Below are 19,221 nucleotides of genomic sequence, written 5' to 3'. Positions count from 1 at the left end.
CTTGTAAGTCCGTGGTCAAGTGTTAGAGGTGCTGCTGCTGACGGCTGTGTGACTGAATTGGCTGTGTCTCCTCAGCAATCCGTTTCTGTGACCGCTGCCAGCTGCTGAAGCCTGATCGATGTCACCATTGTTCAGTCTGTGATAAGTATGGCTCTCTGCTCATGCACCTATAGAGAACAGACCACACGATATATTGCATTCTGGCGGGCAGAGTAAGATTCAATTACCCTGACGTCTGACCCTGCTGTGTTACAGATGCATCCTGAAGATGGATCACCACTGCCCATGGTATGTTGCGACAATAGGCTTTTAACTAAATATCAGTGACACTGTACTAATTTACCACTGCACTCACATTGTATAGCTATATCATCGTCATTATATCAATTATTTTTCATTAGAGGCCCTACAGTATTCAGGCTTCATGGTGTCATTGTTTTTCTTGAGCTGCCCAGTCACATTCCAGTTTACAGGGCTCGTAAACACACATCACATGGGAGCACAAAGGGCTTGTTCACTGGGCACCTGTTGATACTTTGACCTCTCATCTTGCCATATGACACATTTTGGCAGCAGAGGGAGACAAAACAAATCAGATTCCAGTTGGTGTCATTTTTGCTGACCGTGATCAGGTTTTCTGCTCTCTTTGCAATAATGTACGAGAGAAATTCCTGAAAGGAGCTGAATATAAAAAGTCATAATGCAAAGTGCCATTGGCAATAGGTTAATGTTCTGAATATCGACAACAGGCGCCTTGAAATAATCTCTTCAACTCCTGTATCTTTGCATTTAGAAAATATCTGAACGCGTAGTAATGACAACATGTTGCCACACTGACCTGCATCCTTTCATCCTTTTTGCAGGGTGAACAACTGTGTGGGATTCTCCAACTACAAGTTTTTCATGCTGTTCTTGGCATATTCGCTACTCTACTGCCTTTTTATAACTGCTACAGATCTTCAGTACTTCATTAAGTTTTGGATGGTAAGTATTGCTTCCTCATCACAATATAAACCATTGATTATATTAGGTATTTTTTGGGGTGTTGGGCAGTGCCTGAATTGGATCATAAAAAGTGCCAGTACCCTAAATCAACAGTTGCATGACATGATCATCGCATGTGTCTTGCATAATTTTAGTTCATACATCTATGTCTTTTAAGGGTGACACCAAATAGTTGACTATTATACCATTTGATCTAAGGAGCCGGATATGACTGTTAATCTTACAGTGTAAATGTCTGAAAATGTGGTTATTAAAAAATGGATAATTCCATTGGGGCTACATAGGGATGCAGAGAGTCAGATTTTACATATGCTTGCTTGGTTTTCCCCAATAAATCATGACATATAGCCTATTGTGGTAGAAATATTAGCCGTAGAATGTATATACAGTCTATGATTGCACATGAAAGCCTATTAATAATAATGTTAATAAATAAACGTATAAATTAAAAGTGGGTGCCCGGATGGCTCACTTGGTAGACCGGGTTCCCATATATAGAGGTGTACTCCTCGATGCAGCGGGCCCGGGTTCAACTCCCACCTGCGGACCTTTGCTCCATCTCTCCCCTTTCATGTCTTCAGCTGTCCTATCAAAATAAAGGATGATGGCCAAAAAATAATCTTAAAAAAAATTAAAAGTCCAGTCATGTGGACGAAAATCAAGTGACGGTCAAATGACCCAATTCAGGTGCTGGTGTGTTGGGTTTGCACAAAATATCTCTGATCAAATCTGAATGGACATCTGAGGTCATACATTCTGTGTTGAATACGTGGTATTTGATTTTTTTTTCACAAGGCTGGAGGTAGAGCACATTTCCGTCTGAGAGAATATCTGGTACGAACCAGCCAACTAGTTAGTGGCATTGAGATAGAAACAACATAATGAGCTCCCGTAGAAATCTCCCAGATCCCACTCAGTCTTAGTGTCTCGCTCGGTTTTTGTGCAGTTGTGTTGATTGTTTGGTTGTTGTTTCCCCCCCCCCCAGAACAGCCTTCCAGACACTCAGGCCAAGTTCCACATCCTGTTCCTCTTCTTTTCGGCCTCCATGTTCTCAGTCAGCCTGGCTTCGCTTTTCACCTATCACTGCTGGCTCGTCTGCAAGAACAGATCCACCCTGGGTAGGTGGCGAACCTCATGCCTACATGTATGTGTGTTCTGTTTGTGGATGCAGTAATTACTGTACACAGCAGCTCACTCAGCCCTGCGTATCTGCTCTCAGTCTGCTTATAGTGTCGTCTTTGCACTAATGATGAAGAGTCATTCACTGCCTTTTTCCCACCATCGGTTCTCATCAGCGCAGCGATTTGATGAGCCTTTCTGGGCCGTTATCAGACGGAACAGTTTCTCATTTTGTGTGCACAGTGGCACACTTTGTCTGTGTGTTAAGGAGTGTGGATTATCCAGAGGAGTATGTTACAGTGTAATGCAAAGACATAAGGCTCAGGGTGGTAAGCTGCTTAGAAACAGACCCTGCTCACACATGGTGGCACAGTATCAGATCTGCTTCTCCTGAACAACAAAGACACTTTCATTCAGAGTTGTTCCATTGTTGCAGCCGTCCATGTGTTGTCTGAATGAGCTCCTGTCTGACTAATAGATTACACAAAGACTGTGTTCTCCATCTTCATGTCTGACTGACTGACTTCTCCTCCATGTGTGTTGTCTCAGAGGCTGTGCGTTCTCCAGTGTTTCGCCACGGCATCGATAAGAACGGTTTCAGTCTGGGCTGCAGTAAGAACTTCCGCCAGGTCTTTGGGGATGAACTTAAATACTGGCCCATTCCTGTTTTCTCTGGGTAAGGTTATTATCATGGGCATTTGTCAAAGACAACCAGAAGAAAATCCTTTAAAAATATCTAGCAAATGCAATTTATATTTATAAAGACAAGAAACATAAGACTTGAGGAGGGCAAACTAAAGAAACAACCCGATAAAGCAAGTCTAGTGTTAATTATTTATAACTTTCCGTGGCAGGTTGTTTGACAGTTCAAAAGCCCTGGTGACCTGTAATTTTAAGTCTAGAGTAAAGGACAAGCAGGTCAAAGACTTCAGGCTCTGTTTGAAGAACCACAAGTCAGTGTAACTGCAGTGTGGCTACGACTAACGATGACAAGTCAAATCCAATTTATAACCTGTATAACCTGGGCATATGTGTCTCAGACACGGATCAATTATACAGAAGCGCATTATGTTAATATGTAATGCATTAAAGAGGACATAAATCACTTTTTCAGTGCCTATGCCTATATGTTTGGGTATATTGAGTGCCTACCAACCAACAAATTGTACATTTTTTATGGGCTGTCTGGATTAGAAAACATGGAGATGGTGATTCAACAAGCCATTCAGTTTTGGCTCCTCATATGTCAAATGCAGACTTATTACAATATACCGCCACCCCCATCTGAGTATCTCCACCTATGGCTTGAGAAGCACCTTTGCAAAAGCCATAGTTCATCCCACAAGCCAATCAGATGAGACTGGGCTCTTAACGAGACGAGGCAGACAGCATGTTCTAGTACAAACCCAAAATACATGTATGAACCTTTACAGTGTAGTCCAGTTGGAGTTATAACACAGCATCTGTATGCAGTACACGCAGTTTACTCAGATTTCATAATGGTGCCTGTTGATCTTTTGTTCATAAGATCACTATCATGGCACACACAGTTTTTTATTTTATGTATCATGTTTGACAATCAGCATCAAAATGCACAGCAATGACACCCATTAGCTTAAGAAAAGGCTTCTGTAGTTCAAACAGTCTCAGTCAAGGTGTCGGGGAAGTGTTTAATGAATAAAGTCTCTGTTCAGCTCGGGCATTAGAGCGCGCTGTCTCTCTGTTAGAAACAAAATGGTTCAAAGGACGGACACGTCTCAAAGGGGACACGAGAGCATTAGCTTCAGTAAACAACATGTCCACAGGGAATTCATGCACAAGCTCCAAAAACTAGTAATTCATGCAGACAGAATGAATACTATCATGGATATATATACAGTTCTTTGTCAAATTATTGAACCGTAAACCCTGTTTTTTGTTTTTTACATTTTGTATTATGTATAAACAATACATTGTTGGTGTGGTGACCCCATTTCAGGTTAATATTCTGCAAACCGGAACCACTGTAATGCTCAAACCTATGCAGCATTTCTTTGTGGAAATAGCGATGTTACAGTACGTAACGTTCTAAAGACGGAATAACACAATCCTCCTCTTGGTCGCACATGCACACTGGGAGCTTATGGTGGCTAATCCTAGATATTGCTGTATATGTATTTCCAGTTCACTGACTTTATACCTCTCCTCTACTTATGCTACTATGTCTTAGCTTCGACCACTATCCCACAATTGCCCCTGATAGCCCCACTAGCTGCAGTGGATCAAAAGATACATATCTTAAACATAATCTACACTCTTTATTAGTCATCATTTCCACAAACTTACAATAAAACACAGCTAACATATAATCCCATTGGTGGTTATGTCGCCTCCAGATGTATTATCTGCTAGTTTTTTTAAACATCTTTCTACTGCGGCTTTCTAGCTTAGGCGACGGTTGCTCCTTCCCGGCCTGTCTGGTGAACCTGGACCCGGAGCAGCCCTCCTCCCCCCCGGGCTCCAACCCTGCCAGCAAGGGGTGAGTCGAGTGTTTCAAGGAAACAAAATGGTCTACACAAAAATACACACATACACAAATATACCCAAATACCTGAACACAAAAATGCAACATAGACACAAAAATACACAAACAAGAGTAAAACAGTAACAATAACTCCCAATGTGGGGGGTTCTGGCAGTCCACAATATGGTCAGTGCAACAGCAATTGTGAATATATGACAATATTGATTTAAATATGGATAATACTGTGACGTAGACTTAGACTTAGACTTAGTTTATAATCCTTGGGATGACTCCCGCAAGGAAATAAAGTACCAGCATGATACAGCAATGAAGGAGAAAAAATAAGAATACAAAAACCAAAGTAATACAATGATGCACAGGAACAACACACAGTACATGTGGTTAATGAAGGGATTATTTGAGGTGATAGGGGTGGGGGGTGAAGAAACACAAAAAGAAGGTCCCCGAGGCAGTCAGTTTGGAGGGGGGTAAGGTAGGGACGGGGTGTGTTGTGTGTATGTGGTGTGGTGTGTTGTTGTGTGGTGTGGGTGTGTGTGGTGTGTGATAAGGTGTGAGGCGGCAGGACTGTCTTGTTGTGGTACAGAGAGTCAGTTCAGTTTGGCCTTGGTCCTTGGGAGAAAAGACAGCACAGGAGGAGAGGCCAGCTGCAGGGTTGTTTCCCGAACGGGTGAAGGGGTGGGGGGTGGGGGGTGCAAAAAGGACAGTTAGTTTAAATCCAATTTAGGTCGATTCGTGGTGTGTTTGTCCGAAATCTGTGTCCATCAAAATTCTCTCATCCTCAGCGTCATCATGCACCAATTTAGTTTGTTTATGACAGTTCCCTATCTTCATGTCAGTCGGTGGTTGCAAAAGCAGGGCCACTGACTGAGCCCGATGGCATCCATCCATCTCTGCGCTTCCACAGCCGGTGAGATGTTAGAGACAGTTCACCGGTCTGATCAGCCCTCTGATGTAAAACCTTCAGCTCCTCGTCCAATACATTCAACCCTTTTAATTCCCCACAGCATTGAGGCAAATTTAGTGGCTGCTGCCCTACCAATTTCACGATGATTCAGGAAGATTCCAAGTCCACTAAAAAAACTCCCAGCAGAATTCCAATTTATCCACAAATCTTCTACAGCTCCCACGTTCGAAACATCCAAGCAGACCGCTCGCCAATTCTCCCAAGAATCGCGAGCGTAGCCCGCAGCGTATGTTCCACCCGGTGAAGCGCAACTTGGTGAGAAAAACTCCAATAGCGCGGAGTGACGCATGATCAATTCCCTTTCGAAAGTTCCAGGAAAACAGCAGGCAGGTGGGGAGAGAGAAAGAAAGTCTCCACACAACAAAGTAGACAAAAATAGGAGATAGTAGGGGAGAGTAGAGGAGAGCTGCACTCGGTATGTAAAAAAGAGCTAGAAAACGGAGGAGCTACTGGAGAGGCAGCCGTCTTCCCAGCGCCTATGATGACTGTACAACTCAATTATAAAATCATGAGAATTTTGACAGTATAAAAATGGCTAACTGTTAGTTTAACAGGATAAATGGAAACAAAGAGCCGGTATGAGCTGCCTAACAGTTGAATATAGATAAATATAAATAATACCCTAGATATATGAATAATGGCAAACTAGCCACCTCAGTGGTAATAGGACGTTCTATTTAATCAGAAAAATCCTCAGTGGGTTGATTCCGGCTTCATCCCTGCTTATGCGTATTCATGTGTGTTTGTACACTCCAGTGCAGCAGACGGTGCCAGTTCCCCTCCAAGCCGCTGAGGGAGTTCGAGTCGGCTGCTCAGCAGCGCCCCCTCCTGGACGGAGAGCGACACTGCAGCAGACAAAGACAAGGGTAAGAGCATATGCTGTATATATATATATATAATATTTATATATATTATAATTATAATATATATATATATATATATATATATTATATATATATAGAGAGGAGAGAGCGAGAGAGGAGAGAGGAGAGAGAGAGAGAGAGAGAGAGAGAGAAAGAGAGAGAAATACATTTAATCATGTTCTTTTTATTGATGTTCTTTGTAGGCTTATATATACATAAATTGTTGAAAATAAAAACCAAAAACCGGTGGGACCACGAAGAACATCAATAAAAAGACTAAAATAAAATTTAAAATAAAAATGAAAACAGTAAATTAAAACTGTAAAAAATGTAATGAAAATATGATCCAACGTTTACAGTATTTATATATATTTTTTATTTTTTTTTTTTTATTTAATTTTTGTTATTTTTTTATTGATGTTCTTTGTAGGCCTGCTGTTTTTTGGTTTTATTTTTCAACAATGTTACTCTTGTAAAGCACGTTGTTATGTTACACTAAATGAACATTATTATTATTATTATTATTATTATTATTATTATTATTATTATAGTGGACCCTATTGTTTTTGACAGTATTATTATTCTTCATCTTCCTAAGAAATCTATGTTCCCATGCATGAAAACTCACCAAACTTTGCACCAAAGTCCAGTGCCGTGCCAAACTTTATGAATTATTAATAGTCCTGATGGTGGCGCTAGAGCAGCCATCTAAACCTATCTCCTACCACAGGTTCTGATCTGTTCATACCAAATTTTGGGCACTTCATATCCAGACTGTTCTCCACAACATTTTTGATATATCAAAAATTGAGCCCACAGTGCATTAAAACCTTTTACTGCATACAGTAGTGTTTGTATTTCTTCCAAACTAAAGCTTTGATGTTCATGGAAAGAAATCCCAACACTCGAAGATGACTGTAGATTTAGTGTGCAAAATTACACAATTAAATTTTTATTTTTTTAATTGTGTCCTCCTCTATGTCATTGCAGTCAATGCAAAATAGAGCATCTTCAAACATCAGTCTGTCATTTATTAAACATGTGAAAATAACCGACAGTCCTCTCTATGTTGTCTTAACCAAGTACACAAATCGTCAGAATTTTCTAGTGAGAAATTAATTTTTACAGTAGTTTAAAATTCAGTATTTTCATGCAATCCTGCCCCTTGTCTACTAGATTATCCCCCAGATAATATCTGCCTGAGATCAGCACCTGCCAACGGCGTCAATGTTACAATATGATCATACATATATCTCCTCAGGCATTGTGCATATTTGAAATATGTCTGCAATAACGCTCCTGATTCAAATTGACAATCAGTCCAGTTCTAGTTTAGGAAAGCCGTGTTATTGAGTCAACTTCAGTCGAGCATCGCTGCGGAGTAGCTATAATTATTATTATGATTATTATTATTATTATTATGTGTTTGTTCAGGTGCCAGTAACCCAGGGATGACCATAGAAAATGAGACATAACCGGAAATAGAGATAGAGGTGACACCTTCAACCCGGAAAAGTAAGTTTACAGTCATAATATATACACTATTCACATATTAGCAAGATATATGTATATATATATAACATCTATGTTGTGTTTCCTCCAACAGGTCTATGCCGCCTCCTCCTCAGTGCTGTGCCTATCAGAACGTGACGTGGTGGTGACATCATCAGTATTTGTTGTTTTCTATACTTCACCCTGCTTCTAAAAGGTTTACATGACCGAGTATCACCTACAAAGCAGAGACTAATTCATTATCATCAGAATTACTCTTATTGCTATTGGCAACAATTTCTGCTGCTATCTGGAACTATTTGGGCTTCAGAACAACTTAAAATAGCATTCCAACCTTCATATTTTCTTTTGTTTGTATATGAATAAGAAGAGAGCAGTAATGGAAGAGATGTTTTTGCACTTGGAAACCAATCGGAGCTGCTTTCATATGTTACAGTTCACGTAACAGAAACTCTCAGAATTATCTACAGGTTAGTTTTTTTGGTATTTATGTAGCTTAGCACATAAGCAAATGTTGTTATGAGTTTGCCAAATGTTTGCACTTGAAGTATGTAGTATTAGGTGTTAATGTGATGTGATATTCCTTTAGCCATTTTGTTCCTTTGAGGGGGGGGGGTGCACAAAGACCCCATGTTGAGTGTGGTGGACGTTGATGCATGCTCTCATCTCAGGATGTCAACACAAACACACCTTGCTGTAGTGAACTGTACAACAATTTTACCTTTGCTTGCAAAAAAAAAAAAAAAAGTGTAGTCATTAGTAAATAATAAGGGCTCTTCTGACTCGTTATAGCATGAGTGAGGATGTTGCTGTCATACTTAAAAAACCTGCAAGCTGGTGCTGCTCTGTGCTGCGTGTCCCCCTGCCAAATATCAACAGAAACCGGTACACGTCCAACTGTGTGATGCTGCAGATCTGTTCGCCATCAAAAAGCAGACAGTTGTGTTTTTTTCTAACTGTGGATTCACTGCAGAGCAAAAAAAAAAAAAAAAAAAAAAAAAATACAACCCAGAGATTCCAGCTCCAGCTGCTTTGTACAATGTATTTTCACCTTCTGAGGATCCTGGCTGGAAATCAAACCATCACTGAAAATTAGTTGGTAGAATGTATGCTCGTTTAAAAAAAAAAAGAAGAAAAAAAAAGGCTTCATCGTGACAGTCAGTCTCAATCTATATTTTTCTATTCTTCGGTCTGTATGACTCGAGACAATATGGATGTGTGAGGCAATGTACTGTACAGTTGTTATGCCTTAAAATAAAATACGCTCATCTTCAGCCTCCTTATTCAAGTCTTTTGTTGCATTAAGAAGAATTCTGAGTCACTTAAAGGGACGTAATGGAAAAGAGCATATTATGGTTGAAAAGTTTCAAGCCTTTATTTACAAAATAATCTAAAAACAATCCTCTTGTACATTGCATATTCTTCTTTTACTCCGTTACAGTGAAAGATGCTGCAGAAAGAAAGAAAAGTATTCCAGTTATCAGAGTCAGGAAGGTTAGGAAGTCTTCAACACACACCTATGGAAGTTCAGGATACAACTAGAACAACACAGCGTTTATTCAAACGTTGTAGTACATGCGGTTCACGTACTCTTCTACGCAGCAGGACCGGACTAGAAAGCAGTACAAAAAAAAAAAGGGCCAGAACGACGAGTGGAATAAACTCCACAGGAACAAAAAGGTGCACGTTAAAAGTCCACGTTTTCCCATTGAGTAAAAGTTTAGTCTTCTTTTATTACAACACTAAAACTCTACAAAAATGTTTCACTTAACATAGTAGTTCAGAGGAACCTCAGCACGTCTCACAGCAGGCGAGTGTTTTTATTCTTTTGGTTGTTGTTTTTTTAAGGTCTGGTGAATTTGGTTGAAATAATTGCATAAAACGGACAAACTTAAAAAGACCATGTAGAGGTAATGCATCTGTCTGTCAATGAGCATGTTTACATGCACAAAGAATCCATATTCCTCCGATGAAAAGCATTTACATGCACCAAGTACGTACTGCATCTTATTACCATAAAGTCAAACAGGAAAAACTAATAAGGAGGAAAATGAACCTTGTATCCCATCTTCATACTGAACAAGCAGAATACACCACTTTGCTTCTTTTTTACAGTGGGATTATTAGACTTATTCACGTCATTCATATATATATATATATATATATATTTTTTTTTTATATATATATTAAAAAAAAAACTTCAATGAAACATGTGCATGTAAGCACAGTGACTGACGGCTCCCTTTGGGGGGGGGGGGGTCTTTTAATGTTGACGGGAGCGTCTGCTAACGTCAGATAACCAGCATAATAAATTAAAGTGTCCATAAAAGATAAGAATGCAGCTAGTGTTAAGGCTGAGCGTGGTGAGAGCGGTTGTGTGTGTAAATGTTTGTGTGTTCACACTGTCAAACAGGAACGGAGAGAAGGCAACAGAGAGGAGAGAAGACACCAGAAACCTTTTTTCCAGCTTTCCATATAAAATCAGGTTAGAGCTTTAAAGTGCAAAACATGTCTACGGAACATTTTAGGAAAACTAAAATCCCATCTTTCGAAGCATGTTAAATTCAACTGATCCAAACCAAAACATACACACACAGACACAGACACATACACGCGCGCACACACACACACACACACACACACACACAGGCCATGTGTGAGGACAGCTGTGATTTCGGTTTTGTCTTATTTAGTTGTCTACAGTGAGCAGAGCCTATGAGAAGCAGCTTGCTAAATGATGTGCGTATGGTTTTGTGTTCTTCCATAATCAACGTCATCTGTCTGGCGAAGGCTTGGCTTCAGCGCCGCGCTGATTGTGCATGTGGGCAAGTTTTCGGAGGGATGTCACGACTGCGGCTTGTTGGCCTCTTCTTCGTAAGCGTTGCCGGTCCCGTTCTGGACGTAGGCCGAGCCGGAGCCGAGCCCGTACAGGTGACCACAGTACTTTGCATCATCAATGTGATCCTCAAAGAACATCTGTGGGAAAGATAAGAAACAAAAACACCGGAGACTGAGAACACACAATTACAAGTTAATTTAAAATATCAATAAATGCATCTTTACAGTCTCATCCTCTGGAACCTGCCATAGATGTACTGTATGCTTATGCTAGCAACATCATGTGAAATACAGCCGTTGGGCTGTTTTTTCCCAGCTGGTGGTGTTAAAATGACTGCACAGAAATCAAAACAGAATGTTTTTTATCTGTCAACAGTAGCTCTTATTTTGGTTTTATCTTTACCAGCATTGCAAAGTATACATCTGCAAAGGCTGGCCTGTGTCCACTGAGGATGGCCCTCACTCAAGAAAACGTAACAATGTTGGCTTCATCTATCTGTTGAAGGGAGAGCATATCATCACTCAGACATGAGACATATGTTGAGCACAAATATGGAAAGAGCAGCATGCTCACGAGATACGTGGCACCTGGTGTGTGAGAAAAAAAATGTTAAAAATTTGATGATGACAAGGCCGCTGCCTTGAGCAAGGCGGAGCCAAAATAGACTACAAGTCTACTTTATGCAAATGCTGAGTGATGCGACCAAGGGACTGCCAATCGGAGCGAGGCAGCGTGACGTATGTACGTCCGTTGCTCAAGTTGAAAGGACATCGTATTTCTGTTTATATCTGATAAGTCTGGCATTTTATCTCATGTATTTAGTTACTTCTATTGAGAAATAAACACTTTTAAATCGAAAAACATTGTTCTTGTGACTTGACAATACCGCTGAAGTGGCTTGTAAGATGGGCTTGAAGATAGAAACAAGAGAATTTCTGTTTGCTGTTGCCAAGCAACCAGGAATAGGCTGGGCACGCCCAGGAGCGCTCATCAAGCGAGTGTGTGTCGCTCTCTTTTGTAGCTGATGTGTGACTGTAGAGTTAAAGACCGTTAGCACGAGGGACGCTCCCTCCTTTCCTCATATTAAATGTACTCGTTCATTTTCGGCATTTAATGTAATGACTATTTGTTAGTTTATGTTTTGGTGTGACTTTGGTGTTTTAAAGGGTTACGTACTACCAATACTAACTAACCAATCAAGACAGAGGTAGCCCAGTAACTTGTCAAAGGAGTCTGGCGGCTAAGACGAGAGCATCGACCTCGGCTTTAGTCCCAAAAACTTAAACAGAGCTGTTTGACGGACAGGTAAGGCAGTAAAAATGTTTATATATACAGTTGAGATAGATATATATATATATATATACACGTTTTTTAAGTGGTTAACATACATTTATAGTAGCTGCTGCCCCGGTCCACAGCAGTTCATTGATTAACTTCTGTGGCTGGACTTCTGCCTCCTTCTCAAAACTGGGGGGTGCCACCTACTGTCGGTAATCCACTGACTATGAAGTACCATGGTAACTAAGTACCACATACAACCCCAGTTCCTATCCCTGTAAGTAACACTGTGGGCTGGCTTTGTGAGGTTTGACTTTGACCACAAGGCTTCCCTCGGACTTGAGGGGCCTACCTCTCTCATCTTGAAGAAAGCCATGCCTGTGAGTAAAGAGTCCGAGCCGGCCTGATGCTGCGGTCCGATCCTCTCCAGCTCCAGTTGCTCAGCGACTTCCTGCAGCCCGCCCTGAAAACGAAACACTGCAAGTCACTCAAGACGCACGCTTCCAGTCGAGGTAAAACCTGAGGGCCACACTCACATAGATCACAACAGACATCAAGGTGTGATGCTTTGACTTAATAAAACAGGAGATGCTCTGTGCCACCTGCTGAAATAGTTATTGAGGTACCTTCAGGTTTTTACAACTCTTCATGAGGTACTTGACATCATAAATGACTGGAAAGTACAAGCGAAGAATCTCAAAGAAGTCCACCTCCTCCTCAGGCAGGTTAGCGTTGGACAGAATCTTGATCAGGTATCCAAAGTCATAGCCACTACAAAACACATACACACAGACACATACACACCTTTTAACCAGGTCTTAGAAAGAGCACACACACAGCAGGAGGTTGTAACGTCCAATCTGCCACACATGACACAAAAGGTAAAAGACAGGCAGACTGGCTTTCTAGTTCTTATGCCTGTACTTGCACATGCAAGGGCAAATAACTACCTAAAGCCAGTGTGTTATCCCCAAACCGCTCTGGTAATTCAGGGCATTGCTTTTGCACCAAGTATCCTCCTAATCAGTGACTAATAGGAACTGAAAAACTCATTCACAACAACAATTATCCAATAAGTAGGGCTGTCAAAGGCAAACGCATCATTACTGCGGTGACGCTAATTCGTTTTCAAGCCACACATTTTTTTAACCTATTAACATCGGCTCCACGACGAGGACTAGAATGGACTGAAGAGCCCTGGACTGGCACCGGACTCGGGGACCCACCGAGTACCCCGAGCTAAAAATCAAACATGGCTGCTCCGTGCATCAACAGTTATACGCACGTCTATGTCATTTAGGGTTGTACACACAGGGCTGTCCATATTCTATCTGTGGACAATGTTGTTAACAGCGTATCACCTGGCATCGCTAACGCCGGCTTACCTGGCCAGAGCTAATTAAAGCAAGAAAAGCTTTTTTTTTTTTTAAAGCTTTGGCTTCCCAGTTCCAAGGTAAATGGAGCGCACTAGAAGCATCTGGTGTATATTATGTCACGGTGCTGCATTTTCATAAACTATGATGACGTTTCTCGCCTGCGTCCAGGTGCCGTCTCACGCCCTCCATCTTACTCTCTTACTCTATTGTTCTTGTACAAGTGGGACGTCACAACGGAAACACCGGGGGTTTTTGCAACTTCAGCGTATGTTTATTACTACCTCAGTAATATCTGCCCCCCCTCCCACACACAGCGGCAGCCTTCGGTGGTGCCCATCGTCGTGACGTGGGAGGTAGAGCTGTGGGCGGGACATTGAGTCAGACAGAGTGATAACGAGAAAGAGAGAGAGAGAGAAAGAGAGAGAGAGAGGCTGGCTGCATAATTTATAATTATAATTTATACTGTTGATTGATCTCTAGTGGGGAAATTACAATTGACACTCTGTTTGTTAGTAATCACATACACAGTAGAGGGAATTATCTTTACTGGACATTATGACCGCCGGGACCGTGTTTACCGGAGATCAGACACACTGCTACACGGGGTTCTGGACAATATTTGTCATTGTTGTGTGGTTTTTGACTTCCAATAATAAATATATGCCTACGTAGATTTGAATGAACAGGCACTCCCAATTCCCATGCTGATAAGAACATTAAATACTTGACAAATATCCCTTTAAATGTACATTTTTACAGATAATAAATGTGAGATTAAAGTGCCCATATTATGAAAAAAAAAGAAGAAAAATCACTTTTTCTGGGATTTGGGGTATTATTTTGTGTCTCTGGTGCTTCCACAAGCATTCACAATTGATAAAAAAAACCACCCATGCTGTTTTGAGTAAGATCCCGTTTCTGAATGTATCCTGGTCAAAATCAGCAGGGCCGTCCAGGTCATCGGCATCTGCTAACCACTTTAGCGAACACCATATCAGCTAGCTGTTTCTCCAGCTTGGGTCAGGGTTAGCCGGGAGACTTCTTCTAAACGAGGGAACACTTCCAACTTTACGTGGAATACCCGCAGACGAGGGACACGCAAGTAGTTCTATACCATTCTTTGGTAGATTAGGGTGAACGTGTGTGTGTTGCAGCAGTGTTTTACCATTGAGAACACGGTGGCTAACCACTAGCGGCGTTAGCTTCTGGCGAGCAGTAGCTACTGAGCATGTGCGACTTCCAACAACGATGTGACTGAAGTGAGATGTCTAACTCTGTAGCTACAACAGAGAGCTCAACACACAGGGGGAAAAGAGGAGCTGCAGTGCAATACAACAAAATATGGTGTTTTTTGAAAATTTAACCACATAAAACTGTTCTGGTACAACTACTAAATACAATTCTGAACCTGAAAATGAGCAGAATATGAGCGCTTTTTTAATCGATTGACAGCCCTACCTATAGGATTTACAGTTAACTAGCAAAAAAAAAATCAATGAAAATTAGGATGAATTAAATATAAATAAAAACATGACAGGAAAGCCTGTTGATAAAGGTTCTAAATACCTGCGAGAGCCGACAGGGGGGTTTCAAACCTAAGCTTTGTTTAGTTTCCAAAGCCGGGTTATCTTTAGCCTCAGTTTGCCATGGAGACCCAGTGGGAAACTGAGTATGAAATGAAGATGTTAAGCAGCAGATTGGAGAAAATACTGGTATAAAAAAAGAGAGTTGCTAGTCACTAGAGAGACCAATATAACAAGTGGTCATTACACTATGATGAGTAAATTTAAAAATTTAACGTGAGTCGCAAACCAATCACAGTTCTGCGTAACATCTTGCCTCTCACCAAGGAAACTAGAGCCCGACCGATATTATCGGCCGATATTAGACATTTCCCGAACAAATCGGTATCGACATTTATAATGGCTGAAAAAATAAATAAATAATAAAAAACTATAATATATAAAAATGATATCTATATATATATATATTATACTTTGACGTTGCATAGTCTGTCCACCAGAGGACGCTCTACAACGTCCCTGTTAGTGTGATGGCGTTGCATGTCTGTCCACAGGACGCTCTACAACGTCCCTGTTAGTGATGGCGTTGCAAGTCGTCCACCAGAGGACGCTCTACAACGTCCCTGTTAGTGATGGTGTTGTATAGTCTGTCCACCAGAGACGCTCTACCAACGTCCCTGTTAGTGATGCGTTGCATAGTCTGTCCACCAGAGGACGCTCCACAACGTCCCTGTTAGTGGTGCGTTGCATAGTCTGCCACCAGAGGACGCTCTACAACGTCCCTGTTAGTGTTGGTGTTGCATAGTCTGTCCACCAAGGACGCTCTACAACGTCCCTGTTAGTGATGCGTTGCATAGTCTGTCCACCAGAGGACGCTCTACAACGTCCCTGTTAGTGATGGCGTTGTATAGTCTGTCCACCAGAGGACGCTCTACAACGTCCCTGTTAGTGATGGTGTTGTATAGTCTGTCCACAAGGACGCTCTACAACGTCCCTGTTAGTGATGCGTTCATAGTCTGTCCACCAGAGGACGCTCCACAACGTCCCTGTTAGTGGTGGCGTTGCATAGTCTGTCCCAGAGGACGCTCTACAACTCCCTGTTGTGTGGTGTTGCATAGTCTGTCCACCAGAGGACGCTCTACAACGTCCTGTTAGTGATGGCTTTGCATAGTCTGTCCACCAGAGGCGCTTACAACGTCCCTGTTAGTGATGGCGTTGATAGTCTGTCCACCAGAGGACGCTCTACAACGTCCCTGTTATGATGGTGTTGTATAGTCTGTCCACCAGAGGACGCTCTACAACCCTGTTAGTGATGCCGTTGCATAGTCTGTCCACCAGAGGACGCTCCACAACGTCCCTGTTATGGCGTTGCATAGTCTGTCCACCAGAGGACTCTACAACGTCCTGTTATGTTGGTGTTGCATAGCTGTCCACCAAGGACGCTCTACAACGTCCGTTAGTGATGCCGTTGATAGTTTGTCCACCAGAGGACGCTCCACAACGTCCCTGTTAGTGGTGGCGGTTGCATAGTCTGTCCACCAGAGGACGCTCTACAACGTCCCTGATGGCAACACTGATTATTTTGTTAATGTCTTTTTGTTCAAATGACTTAAAGTTTCATATCTTAAGTTTGTATTTTTATACATTTTATTTATCAGAACTTTAATATATTTTGATGTTCCTCTGTTCTGTTGTGACAATAAAACTAATTATCACCATATTATTTTAGTGAGTAACTGATAAATAACTACTAAGAACTAATGTTAGGGAAATGTTAGGGATTTTTAAATGACCAAATATTTGTATCGGTATCGGCCTTAAAATCCTTTATCAGTCGGGCTCTAAAGGAAAAAAACAAAAATGGACAAAACAAAAATCCAAACACGGTTCATGATCCTTCTGAAAGGCTGCATCACATTTCATTAGGAAACTTGTAAAACACATTTCTTATCAATCTAAAAATGAACAAAAAAGTTACAAAAGATTTCTCTCGGGATGAATAAAGTATCTATCTATCTATCTATCTATCTATCTATCTATCTATCTATCTATCTCTTAACACAGTGACAATAGGAGTTGGATATATGGTGGTGAGCAAACGCAGTCAAATGGTACCAGAATTAACACAATGTACTTCTGTCCAACTGACAATCAAATAGTGACAGTAAGAGATGTTGTACTTGGGAGAGATTGATTTCTGTAATTACAGTAGGCACGACAAATATGATACTTGTTGCTATGCAGCTGTCTATATGCACACCAAAAAAGATACTAATTGCAAAAGCAGAATACCTGTGAAAAGACAGCCACTTGACGCCATCACAGAGCACGACTCCCGACGTCATCAGCAGCTCCGCGAAGAACAGCGTCTCGATGCCTTCGTCCTCGTGCTTCTTGAACTGAATCCCTGAAGTGGTCAAGAGCTCAATGGAGTCCTGTGCGTACATGTCTTCTCTGATGACAAAAGACACGTCACAAAGACAAACAAGTAGGTATGAGAGCAGTAATTGAAGATCATAAAATCAGTTTGCATTTTTAAAAGCTGTCTGCAGTGTTGTGCTGTGTCAGTGTATGCATTTGAAAGAGTTTGAAATGTGTTAACTCTAATGTCTCATCTGTGTGTGCTGTAGGCAAGCTAAAATACTCTTCCCAAATACTCTTCCCAGTATAATTTCCATGCAATGGGTACATTTGAGTCATATATTAGTGAAAAGAGTGTGAGATGCACAAAAGTCATCTTACGTGAGATTAAACTTAAAATTGAACTGCCATGTTGATGTTCCCAGAGGGTATTCCCCTTGTTCGTTCATAAACGTAAGGCCCAGCTGAATTATCTTGAGCAAATCCACATTGCAGCGCAGTAACTGGTACTGATAGTCAGCGTTGCTTCTGAACTCTCCAATTGGTCTGGCTACTACACCTGGAAACTCTGTGTCCTGTAAGAAGACAGACACGTCATTATGCAATGACTGGAAATCCGGCTGCGTCTGACAGCTTTTCACTCTCACCATAGCAATGTAGTTGTATTTTCGGATGACATGTCGGATCCTCTTCAGCTCCTCTTCCAGGTTGTTGGCCCAAACCTCACATATTTTTTGGCTGTGATCCACGGTAGCTGCGGGCATAGTGCCACTTCATGCAAAGAGAAGGATGCAAGGAAAGACAGTTGGTTCTTTGACCTACCCCAACATGCTGACCTGTGACAGACAAAATGATAGAAGGTGGCAGGATTTAGACATACAACACATATACACAAGAGATGCTGTCAAACCATTTGGCCAACAGTGCATAACGACATTATATTAAGTGCAGGAGATACAACCTGCTAAGGGGTGGAGATAGGTATGGTAATGGGAGACTAAAGACTGGGGAAGCTAGTTCAAACTGAGCGGTTTGTGCCTCCTTACAGCTGGGATACTTCACGTTTACAGCTCAATGAACAGGGTATTCGGACATGTTAACAGCTCATTCGAGACGTGCTGGACTTGTTCGACTGGTGCTGTTAACATTAGCTCGTCGCAGGCAGTTTTCAGCCGCACTTTGGGCTAGCTAGGTTACCTGTAGCAGCTAGCAGGCTACAGACCAAGCTAACATGAGCAGGACAGTGGAGGCGGGAGGCGGTGTGCCGGTTCAACGCACTTCTTAGGGACACGGCTAGGTCGACAGACATTACACTGTGTGTGTATGTGTAAAAACATGAAAGAGACCGTAACTAGCTGCACACACTTTGCGCCACTTTGATACTGCAAAAGCTCACTGTAGCGTCGTGAACTTACCGTTCCCCAAACCGGGCGGGTGTGTTTAAGTGTGTGCTATCAGAGAATTGTTAACTTATTCTACGTTATTGTGTCGGGGGTTTTTCCGCTAACTTTTAAATACTTTATATTCAGAATTGTATCGATGTCAACCCACGGCTGCCATCATAGCTGATCCTACAACACAACGTCATCACGTTAACAGAAACGTCATTTGCGTACCTCCCACGTCGTATTTGACCCGTGCTCGTTTGTTTAACTGTCTATGGGGCTCGTGCTCCTGCTCAAAGAGCCTTTAACCGTTTGTAAATAATAATTATCTATTTCATTTAACATATTTAAATTTCCAAAATTTGTGTTTGTGTTTTTAGACTTTTTAATTTTGCATTTGCACCGTACATTTCTTATCTCACACACACACACACACACACACACACAAACACACACACACACACACACACAC

General features: G+C 41.6%; 2 protein-coding genes across 4 annotated transcripts in view; one reads left to right on the top strand and one right to left on the bottom strand.

Moving 5' to 3' along the window:
- Positions 1-8,989, top strand: part of zdhhc2 (zDHHC palmitoyltransferase 2) — a 16,029-nt gene extending 7,040 nt beyond the window's left edge. The window contains 11 exon segments of the mRNA XM_032527534.1: positions 76-145; positions 256-288; positions 864-984; positions 1,991-2,123; positions 2,674-2,800; positions 4,550-4,642; positions 5,653-5,668; positions 6,387-6,409; positions 6,411-6,478; positions 7,910-7,990; positions 8,082-8,989. Coding sequence (XP_032383425.1) covers positions 76-145; positions 256-288; positions 864-984; positions 1,991-2,123; positions 2,674-2,800; positions 4,550-4,642; positions 5,653-5,668; positions 6,387-6,409; positions 6,411-6,478; positions 7,910-7,950 — 725 coding nt within the window. The 3' untranslated portion in view covers positions 7,951-7,990; positions 8,082-8,989.
- Positions 8,990-10,446: 1,457 nt separating this feature from the next.
- Positions 10,447-18,962, bottom strand: cnot7 (CCR4-NOT transcription complex, subunit 7). Of its 3 annotated transcripts, none has more exons than XM_032527531.1 (7): positions 18,780-18,962; positions 18,012-18,200; positions 17,746-17,939; positions 17,296-17,457; positions 12,731-12,875; positions 12,457-12,567; positions 10,447-10,963 (listed from the first exon to the last, which is right to left on the bottom strand). In XM_032527531.1, exons 2-7 carry the CDS (start codon positions 18,126-18,128, stop codon positions 10,832-10,834), a joined length of 861 nt encoding a protein of 286 aa, XP_032383422.1. In that variant the 5' UTR covers positions 18,129-18,200; positions 18,780-18,962; the 3' UTR covers positions 10,447-10,831. The 3 variants fall into 3 exon arrangements, with proteins under 3 accessions (XP_032383422.1, XP_032383423.1, XP_032383424.1); XM_032527532.1 differs by having other exon boundaries at positions 18,012-18,135; XM_032527533.1 differs by lacking the exons at positions 18,012-18,200; positions 18,780-18,962 and having other exon boundaries at positions 17,296-17,452; positions 17,746-17,944.
- Between the last annotated feature and the right edge of the window lie 259 nt (positions 18,963-19,221).

Source organism: Etheostoma spectabile, chromosome 10, assembly GCF_008692095.1.
Source record: "Etheostoma spectabile isolate EspeVRDwgs_2016 chromosome 10, UIUC_Espe_1.0, whole genome shotgun sequence".
In the NCBI taxonomy this organism is placed as follows: Eukaryota; Metazoa; Chordata; class Actinopteri; order Perciformes; family Percidae; genus Etheostoma; species Etheostoma spectabile.
This window is presented reverse-complemented; position numbering and strand designations above follow the sequence as displayed.

Coding starts and splice junctions, on each gene's coding strand:
- cnot7 (XM_032527531.1), bottom strand. CDS start 18,128: ATGCCCGCAGCTACCGTGGATCACAGCCAAAAAATATGTGAGGTTTGG. Junction 12,876..17,295: donor AAGTGGCTGTCTTTTCACAG/GTATTCTGCTTT, acceptor TGTGTTTTGTAG/TGGCTATGACTTTGGATACC. Junction 10,964..12,456: donor CTTTCTTCAAGATGAGAGAG/GTAGGCCCCTCA, acceptor TCTTTCCCACAG/ATGTTCTTTGAGGATCACAT.